Source organism: Myotis davidii, unplaced genomic scaffold, assembly GCF_000327345.1.
Source record: "Myotis davidii unplaced genomic scaffold, ASM32734v1 scaffold471, whole genome shotgun sequence".
Classification (NCBI taxonomy): domain Eukaryota; kingdom Metazoa; phylum Chordata; class Mammalia; order Chiroptera; family Vespertilionidae; genus Myotis; species Myotis davidii.
This window is the reverse complement of record NW_006283354.1, coordinates 978,067-989,402: the sequence shown is the minus strand read 5'-3', so window position 1 is coordinate 989,402 and position 11,336 is coordinate 978,067. Positions and strand designations below refer to the sequence as shown.

Sequence of the window (11,336 nt, the reverse complement as noted above, 5' to 3'; positions counted from 1 at the left end):
TAGGGAACACTGTTGTAGGTTAAGCTCATGAGGGATGGCACTATGAGCAATGCTACTGAAGAAATAAAATCGAGAGCCACTATAAAGAATGAATTTTGATTTGGCTTCTTGTGGCAGAGGCACAAAGCTTGACTCATAGATAAGGAACCTCAGTCTTCCTCCTCCATCCACAGCTCTAGACACAGAAGGCACTTCAATATTTGCTAGGGGAGGTAGAGACTTGGGGAAGCTGTGCATCTTTCCTGCTAAGTTGAGTTGCTCAGGCACTGACTCAGGGAGGGCCTACCATCCTCCAGGCCTGTGCTGGACACTGAGGTACATGACAGAAGTCCTTGCCCAGGGAGCTTACCTTGGGAGGAAGTGCCTTTGGAGCCATTTTACTCAACTCCTGAGAGAACAGCCCTGGTTGCCATTCGTCAGATCCAAAAATATATGTGATTATATCTTTTTCGGTCCAAAAACCCTGTTACATAGCCTGATCACACATCTTATTCTATAACTTACCTCCTAGGACTTAAGCCTGCTTGCAAAAATCAAATCTTCTCTCAGAGGATTTCTCAACCTTAGAAAGATGCCCTGGCTACCAGCTCTCAAGGCTGAATGTCTGTCATCTTGTAATAAGCATGGTGACCACTGCAAGAGGTCTGCTGATTTGGATACCTAAGCTCTGGTCTGTTTGAAAACCTAGTGTCACAGTAGTTAGTGCATTTCTACCTCTCACAAGCTAAGGCTGTAGCTAGAGTTTTTTCTTCTGTCTTCTTTACATCTAATCCACAAATGATGATGACATTGGGATTTGTGTACTCTTAACCCCCTACTCCTTTTCCATTTTCCCGAGTCCTCCCCCTGCCCATCCCTTTTATTTCAAATCTTGGTCTTCTCTCTCCTGTCCCTTGTCTGTGACTAGCATCTCTACATTCTTCTAGCAGGCCCTTGGCATCCTGTCACAGCAGGCAGTTCTGTCTGAAGCTGCCTGTGTGTATTTCACTAACTGGTGAAGTTCACAGGGCCAGCTCCTGACCTGGGGAACAAGCTGGGTCCCCTCCATGACCTTTACAGACTGGATGAGGCCCAGCCCTTATACCTGACTGTAACCTGCAATAAAACCCCAAGGAAAAGGGTGGTTGTTAAAAATATACCTTGCTCCTAGTTTTGGCTAATAAAAGGATAATCCTCATCCCAAGTTTCAGCTTGTTTGATTTCTGATCTGTAACTCAGGTCGGATGTTGCATATGCCTTTGGTGTCAGTCACTGGGCCACACTCCATCCTGTCCCCATCTGTAAGTGCAGCACAGCCTGCATTTGGCTCTGTCACTTACCCGGCCTCTTTACCAGTTTCCTATCCAGGACACTCAAGTGTGTCCTGTACTCACACAGCTAAATTTAGGGCAGGAAGAGGAGGACAGTCAGGCTGCTTCCTTGATGCTTCGAGGCCCTCTGAATCCCTTCATCTCTTGCTAGTTTATATGGCCACCTCTATGTTAGGCTAACTAACACTTCAGGTCAGAATCCAGCTGACTCTTGCTAGCACCTTCTTGAGCATTCATGCTCCCCTGGGGCTCTCAGCACCCCCATAGTGCTCGTTGTTCTGGAAAGCCCTTCACCAGCTTCATTTTCTTTTAAAAATAAAAACCACAGGAAATAAAAACCACTAAGGATTTTAATGAACCAGAGGGTTGTAACCAGAAAAAAGTTGGAAACACTGAAGTTAAAACTCCAGTATGCTGAGTACTGAGTATGTGCACACTATTTAAATGCATATTTCCTTTTGTGGTTCTATGAGTAATTTGTCTTTGAAAATTTAAAGATAAAACTCACTATAATTCCACTGCCCAGAGATATAACAGCTGGCACCAGATGTCTTTTGTGTGTATGTATACATGCATGAAAGAGAATGAGATTTTAATATAATTATTTGTTTTACTAATATCTGCTATTGTTGACATTCATTGATAGTCACTCACAGAAAATCATCACTGTCAAAGTAAATTGTGACATAATTAGGGAGGTACTATCCACATATGTTACATTGTCTACCCTCCTTTGTCTCCCAGGAGGAATAGATGACTCCGTGGTGATGACTTCAAGAAATGCTTGAAAAAGCGGCAGTTTAGCATTTTATATGCTTTTGACATTTCCCTGATGGTGTGGTGTCAGATGGCCAACCAGTTAGCAGACTCAGAAGAGTCAGACCTCAGAGTTTGAGGCCAGAGTGTAGAAACCACCAAAGGGTGGACTTCCCTAGTACCTCGTCACCCCACCAGAGATGTGGAGGTGGCAGCACAGCTTGTGGGGCACTTGTCCCAGGGACACATGAATCTGCTGTAAGAGCTGAAAAACTGAGTTTTTATCCAGTCCTTCTGAAAAATCCATGTGGTTGTCCAGTACAGCGTACATATGACCTGGGCCCACTTCGTGAAACAACGACCCCTTCTCTCCCTGCTCTCCCAGGGCCAGGGTTGCCCTATATCACTGGGATCAGAGAAAAGGAAGGCCTCAGTGCTTTCTTTGGCAAATATTTTCTCCTAGTCTGTGACTTGTCATCTTATACTCTTAATACTGTCTTTCACAGAGCAGAAGTTTTTAATTTTAATGAAGTCCAACTTATCAATTCTTTCTTTCATGTATTGAGCCTTTAGTGTTGTGTCTAAAAAGTCATTACCAAACTGAAGGTCATGCAGATTTTCTCCTCTGTCATCTCCTGGAAGTTTTATAGTTTTGCATTTTACATTTACATGTGTCTAGATCCACATTTTTGCATGTGAATGTCCAGTTGTTCTAGCAGCATATATGTTGAAAACCTTTCTTCTTTCTTGAAGATAAACTTTGTTGGCCCTAGCCGGTTTGGCTCAGTGGATAGAGTATCAGCCTGCAGACTGAAGGGTCCCGTGTTCGATTCCAGTCAATAGCATGTACCTTGGTTGCGGGCACATCCCCGGTGGGGGGTGTGCAGGAGGCAGCTGATCGATGTTTCTCTCCCATCGATGTTTCTAACTCTCTATCCTTCTCCCTTACTCTCTGTAAAAAATCAATAAAATATATATTAAAAACACACACACAAAAACTGTGTTGCCCAGGAATCCTCAGTGGTCAAGGAGTCTCTCTGTTGCTTCACAATTTCCCTTTGAAGGATAAGATGCAACTTTCTGCCATTAGGGTCTGCACATGTATAAACAAGTGCCGTATCCAGGGTTCTGTTTTCTTGCTCCAATAGAGAAGTACACAGCACTATAAGATCTGTTTCTGAGTTTAGGAAAAGAAAAAGATGTGACCACAACTAAGTATGCCTCTTATCTCTGACCTTCCATCTGGGGTCACTTTACTTCTGACTGAAGTACATCATTTAGAATTTCATTTAGTGAGGCCTTTTAGTGATAAACTTTCTCAGGGTCTGGTTTTGAACATGTCTTTATCTCATCCCTAAAGTTTTAAGCTGTTATTTCTCCAGTGTCTCTATTATAATCTCTGTCTCCATATGGAACATAAACATATGTTAGTGTTTCAGCCTATCTTCCTTATCTGTTCATCTCATTCATATTTTTTATTTCTCTGGTCTTCTTTCTGGATAATTACTCTTTTTTGTAATCATTTTTTATTTTTCAATTATAGTTGACATACAGTGTTACGTTAGTTTCACGTGTACACCCCAGTGATTAGACATTATATAATTTACTAAGTGATCATTCCAATAAATCTCACTCCCATCAGACACCATAGTTATTAAAATATTATTTACTGTTTTCCCTGTGCTGTATATGTAATATATCTTTCTAAAAATAATAATTTTCCCCCCTTTTAATTTCCAAATAAATCTAGAAAATGTAATCTTAAAAAATAATAAATCAGAATAGTGGGTACATGTAATATGCAGAGACTGACATTTATATTTGAGCCAAAACCTTTGTTTGGAGAATCTGAGAATCATTGATCTGCCCTAACCTCTCCCAGCACCCAGTTTCCTCTGTCAACTTGAGACTGAGGTCAAGCTTGCCTGGATTCTGGTCCATCATGGGGCTGCTTTTGCCTGGGATGACACTGCCTGCCATGGTCCTGAGTGTTCTAATACATGAAACCAGGCCAGTGCCTTGGAGGATCTTCCTGCACTTCCCTCCTTCATTACTGCCTGAATGCTGTGATGTCTGGTTCTCTTGTTTAGAGATTCTTGTGAATGACCTATTTGTAAAAGAGTTACCAAGCTCTGACCATGTGCAAGGTGCCAAGCCAATGTTGGGAGTCGAAAGAATCATTGTTGATTTCAACAGATTTGTATTCTGTGTCTGTGGTGGGCCAGACATATCAGAGGCCATATGAGTGACCCCAGGCTGGGGCTGTACTTTCTCCACCCCTCCCTCACCACTCTGTACTTAGCTTCTGCATGTACAGCTGCTCAGTGAATAATCTTTTATTGAAAAACTAGAGGCCCGGTGCACGAAATTAGTGCATGGGTAGGGAGGGGGTCCCCCTTAGCCCAGCTTGCACCCACTCTGCCCTAACACAAACCCAGGGCTGAGTATTTGGTTCTAGCTAATTGGAAAATCCTTCCAGGTTCCCAAGAGTATGTCAGGAGCTCAAGTTAGAAGTGGATCTTGACACCAGACAGAAGAGTTTGATAAGAGGGCATCCTGGTGGTGACTGTGATACAGGTTTTAGGAAGATATGTCAAGAGGCAGCTTGAGCAAACCAGAAGGAGTAGGCCTAAAGCTGCCAAGATATTCTGTAGGTGCTGGTGAGGCCCAGTGGGTTCTGATCAACTGAAAGGACAACACACATGAGTGGACAGTGACAACTTCCATCACCATCCTTAATGGAAGTGGGCAACCCCTAGTCACCTCAGCAGCCAGAGCAGGATGACTGGGGACTCCTTCCCTTCTTTGATTTAACCCTAATGTAATAGCATGTGGGCATGTACACTGTGCCGGCAAGGCAAAGCTACTCACATGCACCCCCTCATTTCAGCCTCATAATAACCCTATGAGTTATTGTTATCCTCAGTTGACAGACAATAAAACCACAGCTCAGAGATGTGATTTGCCTAAAGCCACAATTAAGAAATGGCAGCTCTGACACCAAGGTCCACACTCTGAACTGCTGAGCTCCACTGCCTCTACCTGATTTCCACTGAACATCATGGCACCCCAAGTGTTCCCCAGGGCTGGCCACCTGCTCCAGAGCTGCCGAGGCCTAGGTGGGCCCTGCAGTTCAGCAGTCCTATTAGAAACTCCTGAGCATGCAGACCCCAACTCATCTCTCCACGGGGGCCTTCTGAAGGGAGGAGGCTTGGCCCAGCCATTCCAAAAGAGCCTTGTGTTGCATACCCCCGTCACCATTCCTGCAATTGTCTGCCAGCTGTAAGGGTCTGGGCCTCGCAGACAGGAAAACAATCTCTCCATAGTACCCTTTGGGTGAAAACTAGACAAGCAGGGCAATCTGGTTAACTGATTAATCTGGTTAACATCTCCAGGAAACGTTTCTTGACTCCTTCTCATGGCACAGCTAGTCCTGCATCATCACCAAGGTTTCTCTTACCTGTACCTATCCCTGGACAGACACCTCTTTGGGGTGGGGATAGGTCTTGTTCAGGCTTACTAGTATATTCCAGTGCCAGATACATCACAACTCTCGGTGAGGACCTGCTAAATGCAGGTACTTCCCTCATATGCCTTGTATCTGGCCATGATCTTGACTAGGTCCTGAGCTACTTAGGGGCTGGTACCCTGGCTTCCCCCTCTTTTGATATCTTCCCCAAGCTCTCAGAAGAGGCTGTCTGGCACCCAGTAGGTGTATCCAGCACAGATGAGCAGATGGCAGAGCCCCTCTCCCAGCTCTCACAGGGCTGGTTGCCCTTCATTGCACTTATCAAAGTCGGTAACCATCTGGGTTGGTTGGTTCTTTCTCCCAACTAAACTGTGAACTCCAGGAAGCAGAGACCATTTCTGCCCCCATCATTCCTAAGCTCTCATACAGAGTCTAGCATGGTGCCTGGCACACAATAAGTGCTCAATAAATATGTGGAATGAATGGGAAAGGGTCTTCAACGAAACAAAAGCAAATAGCAGAACAGAGAGCTTGGTCACCTATCCTTTTTACTTAAGGACCAAAACCGAAGTTCTGAGTGGGCAGATGCCCAAGACTTCCAAATATCCACATGCTCTCATGTTCTAGCCAAAGGGGCTCAGGGTAGGCCACCTTCTGAGAACGGTGAGTGTGGGTGTGCAGCACTGTTCTAAGGAGCAGAATGGAGCAGTGTTTTTACTGGGCATGGCCCCAAAACTCAGCTCCTATCCCATCGTCAGGACATAGGATACAAGTGACCACAGCAGTGACCGGACACAGAACTGCTGGCTCAGGATGTCTCTCAAGGTGCCAGTCATGCAGGCCCGGCACCATGTTGGGGAACTGGCGTTAGGCAATGGTCATGCCAGTGACTCACCACGGTGTGCAGACAGAGAAAATCGTTCAGATTCAGCTAACTAGAGCTTTGTGGAAGGTCTTGCAAAAACTTACATATGTACAACAGGGGTTAACTTCATTAATATGAGAGTAAGGATTTGCCATAAGCTACTTTTCCAGCTCTAGTAACAGGTTGCCCTGGCTATTCCCACTCCCCTTTGTGACCACTACCATATACCTATGGTAGCTGGGGACAGGTGTGATGGGTGTGGGTGCAAACAGGATCAAGGGCTCTGGCTGCCATGAGAACGGATCCGCTGACTGTGACCTCATCACCTCTGTGCTCAGTTTCAGAGCCAGCCAGGCATAGACAAGGAAAATGTACAGGTTTGCTGTGTGGACACTAGTTTTCTCAGAGATGATGTAGCAGTGGTATCCCCCATCCCACGCCCTGAAAACTAAAAAGAGAAAGCTTGATGGAAGAAATGAAACTGATTTTGTACTTGACCTAATGACAGTGTCTATGAAAACTCCAGTGATAGGGGCACCATGGAATTTGGAAACCAGAAAACATAGGCTGTCTGGTTTGCACATCATGTCAGCTTTCCCTTTATGGTCAAAGGCCCTTTGGCTCTCACAGCAGCCTGGAGTTGGTGGAGGTGGAGCAGGACTCTTGAGTCCATATGAGTTGTAAGGAAACAGGTCCAGGAAGTTAAGTGACTCACTCTAGGTCAGTGGTCCGCAAACTCATTAGTCAACAGAGCCAAATATCAATAGTACAACGACTGAAATTTCTTTTGAGAGCCAAATTTTTTAAACTTAAACTATATAGGTAGGTACATTGTTATTAACTTAATTAGGGTACTCCTAAGCTGGCCTTTGCTAAAAACGTCCTCAATATGATTGAGGTACATTCGCTGAGGTCGACCCCTTCCAACTCTCCCATCCACACTCGTCTTGTATAGTTGTTTCATCTATCTCCTTTCGTTTATCCTCTCTATATGTCCAAACCATCTCAACATACCTAAAAAAAAGTTTCATTTTATAATAATAAAGCCACCATCACAAAATAATTACATTTCTTAAATTGATGACAAAAGTACCTGTGGAATTTGCAGCTGGTTGGAAAAATACAGGTAACTTTATGCTTCGAGTAGGTACTTTTGTCACCCGCGCGCGATTTGCGGACTCGACCAGCACTAACCACTGCACAATGAGACTGCTGACTGGCTCACTCAACTCGTGCATGAATCACTCGTGCCTCCCCCGCGCTGCGTATCCCATGGCCCGCCTGTGCGGCGTCGCCTGACCGACACCCCCCACTTCTTCTAACGCCACTTCTTCAAAATAGACTCGCCCAGGCCAAAAACTGACTTCTGCGCATGGGCCACGAAGTTTCAATCTGGACGTGGTATTTTGTGGAAGAGCCACACTCAAGGGGCCAAAGAGCCGCATGTGGCTCGTGAGCCGCGGTTTGCCAACCACTGTTCTAGGTCACACAGCATGTAAAGCGCCAAGCCAAAACTAGAAAATGTCCTCTGATTCCTATCTAGTGACTTTTGTGGTCTCCCTGGATGGCTGCCAGCATGTGTCACATAAATTCTGGGCCTCTGTTTCTTTATCTCGATAGTGAGGAGAATCATGCCTAGCTCATGCTACCAGGCATGTCACCTGTAAGAGTCTCCGACATGCAGAGAGTCAAAAGTCCCAGAATATGTGCAAAACCTCACAACTATTAACACACCCATAATGACGGTGCTTTCCATAGGGAAACCCTTGGTGTTATTGAGACCTGGGAGAGGAAGAAGCGATGCAGCTCTTCTGCTGCCTGACTGTAAACTTTGGAAGAGGTACCTTCTCTTGCTAAGAATCAAGGTGCCTCTTCCTACCACCTACGCTGATAGTGTATGGAACAATAAGTAATAGCATGACAATAGGACAGCAGGATATGGGACCCTCCTCAAGTACTTACTGATTATATGCCACCCCTGGCAAGTCCTTTCATGTTTTGAGGCTGGTTTTCTTATCACTAAAAAGTGGGGGTGGTTTCCCTTCTAGCTAGCCTCCCACAATTGCTATGGAGCCACCAATAAGACTAATAAGATTTTATCTATGAAAAGGTCCAAAGAGAGATGGCTGATTCCAATACTGGGGCAGACAAAGTCCAGGGTGAGACCAGAGTACTCATGATGTCAGAAAGCAAAGAAATCTATAGAAACTGATGGAGACATGGCAAATGGACACAGGAACCAGCTTGAGAGTGGAAATTTAAGCATCATAATGAGTAATGACATAACAGTGCATAAGCCACTAAATTAAAAAATCCATAAACCAACATTGATAGTACAAAAAATAAAAAGAAGGGAAGGATAAAAGGGAAGCTCTTGTTTACAGATGAATGTCAAATAATAAACGCAGAAGAAATAACAGAAATGGAAAAATCACCATTTTTTAACCACTATGGAAATACCAGATTCAGGTAAGATCAACAGGAAATGCTAAAGCTACTGGGTAAAAGATTGTGATCCAGGATGGGCTGAAATCTGCAGACACCATCTTAATCAAATGACCAAACTGAACACCACCAATGACAGGACAAAGCCACATCGGGTGCCTCCTGACGTGACACCAGAGAAGGACTCAACATCTTTTACCCAATTGTCCTACTAAAACATATGATCTGAATCCAAGCATGAAACCAACTGGATTGAAGGACATTCTGCAAAACCACTGGCCTGGATTCTTCAAGAAGGTCAGTGTCATGAAAAAGTTTTTTTAAAAGCTGAGGAACTGTTTAAGATTATATGAGACTAAAGAAACCAGACAGCCAAATACAATGTATGATCCTGAAATGGATCCTGGATCAGGAAAGAAAGCCAAATAAATTTATAAAGGATATTAGGACAATTAAGGGAATTTCAAAATAAACCATATAATATATAACAGTCAAAAATAAATGTATAGCCCAGCTGGCATGGCTCAGTGGTTGAGCATCGACCTAAGAACCAGGAGGTCACAGTTCGATTCCTGGTCAGGGCACATGCCCAGTTTCAGGCTCAATCCCCAATAGGTGGCATGCAGGAGGTGGCTGATCGATGATTCTCTCTCATCATTGATGTTTCTAGCTCTTTCTCCCTCTCCCTTCTTCTCTGAAATCAATAAAAATATATATTTTTTAAAAATGTGTATATATGCGTGCATACACACACGTGCACAGTTGGGAGGACAAAATGTTAACAACTGGTGGGTCTAGAGAAAAATGTTCATTGTACTATTCTTACACCTTTACTGCCAATGGTGTCACAGTTGAATTGGGTACTCACCTGTCAGGTACTCCAGGACAGCAGCCATGTACACGGGCGCCCCCACTCCAATCCTGTACTTGGGGTGGCCTTTCTTGATGTACCGCAGCATCCGCCCCACAGGGAAGATGACTCCTGCCTTGGCAGACCTGGAGGTTTTGGTGGACTTCTTCTTCCCGCCCCTGCTTGACATGGCGATGGCCCTGGAGCTGGATCAGTAAACACACTGGGGAGGCAAGAGGCACACCATCAGGATCATCGGGACAGCGCCATTTCCCTTTCCCCTTTACTCTGGCCCCTGGGAGAAATAGGTGCTGCCCGCAGCAGCCCTCCAAGCCCTAATAATACTCTATGCTGAGGTGCTGTGGCCCCTAAAGAGAGACTGGCTTAGCTTTTTACATTTTATAACATGACATCAATTTTATCAGCCCTTTCCATTTAAAGGTTACTTTGACAGTGACTGTTCTTAAGTGTTTTGCTTTTACGCCACATGATGTAAAAGAAAATGGGAATTCTTGGCTATGTTTTATACACTTACTAATGCATTCTCATATACTAAAGGCTGGAACTAATAAATTTGCTGAAGTCTTCATAAAAGAAAAACGATGTCACCTGTCCTAGAATGAAGCTTTAAAGCCAGATACCTATGTTCTTTGATGAAAGCAGCATCTGTACCTTACAATCCTTCATCTGTGAGAGGCAGGAACACCTCACAGGAGCTCAGTGGGTGGCCACATTGGAATAAGAGGCCCCTGGACACTTCCGGTCTGCTAAACAGGCCTGCCCTTGGAGAAGTGTTTTTGCTTCCCTGCTCCTCCCATTCCCATCCAAAATGCCACTCAGTCCAGAGGATGTCCCCTCTTCAACACCTCTGTGGGGTCCTCTTCTCTCCACCCCAACTATGACTAGATCCAGGTCATCACTATCTTAACTGAATGATCACAAATGTCTCCTGAAAAGGTCTCCCACCACTGGCCCTTTCCTGTAATCCACCTCCCGATATCATTAAACACACAAATCTGAATATATCATAGCCCTGGTCTTAAAGTGTTCCCTGGCTGCCAAATCGCAAGATAAAATCGGGACCTTTGGCCTGTCAAGCAGCCCTAAAATCTAGGCCTAGGCACACCCATCCAGCTTTATTTTATGCTTCTGGTGGTTGTGTGTAGTCCCCCCGAATGCCTTCCTCTGCAGTGGTTGTGCTTTGGCTAGGACCTCCTCCATCCTTCACACTTGCTTTCTGCCCTCTGCCAACCCTTCCCTGAGTACTCGAATCCAGATGTTCCACGCTCTAGGCTCCCATGTGCTTCATGCATGATAGGCACATACCCCCATCTCTCCCATCAGACTCCAAGTTCTTGAGTCTGCCCATGACTGTGCTCCAAGTGTAGCACCACACAGTAAAGTCTGAAATGCTAACAGCATTTAAGTCACCATGCATTCTCTGCAGGAACTATGCTGGGGAATGGAAATAGCAGTGCACAACACAGTGCGGTCCCTGTTCTCACAGAGCAGGTGGGGAAGAGAGACAAAAAACCCTACAGTTGTTTAAATGGTAGTGGTGAAAGGCCAGTGCAGGGTGCTAGGAGAGAGGCTGTGATGAGGCCTCTACCCATTTTGGGGCACCAGGCAAGCTTTTCCTAG

At 44.9% G+C, this 11,336-nt stretch overlaps 1 protein-coding gene across 12 annotated transcripts in view; it reads right to left on the bottom strand.

The window, feature by feature from the left end:
- Positions 1 to 9,957, bottom strand: part of LOC102752500 (core histone macro-H2A.1) — a 62,341-nt gene extending 52,384 nt beyond the window's left edge. For 6 of the 12 annotated variants that reach the window (XR_001513753.1, XM_006753537.2, XM_006753539.2 and 3 more), the window contains exon 1: positions 9,714 to 9,955. Coding sequence is in view for 7 of the 12 variants with exons in the window: in XM_006753537.2 (XP_006753600.1) it covers positions 9,714 to 9,885 (172 nt within the window). In the remaining 5 variants the exon portion in view is untranslated. Of the gene's footprint in view, positions 1 to 9,713 lie in introns of all 12 variants that reach the window. The other 6 variants (XR_001513754.1, XR_001513751.1, XR_001513755.1 and 3 more) reach the window with 3 other exon arrangements.
- Positions 9,958 to 11,336: the final 1,379 nt, after the last annotated feature.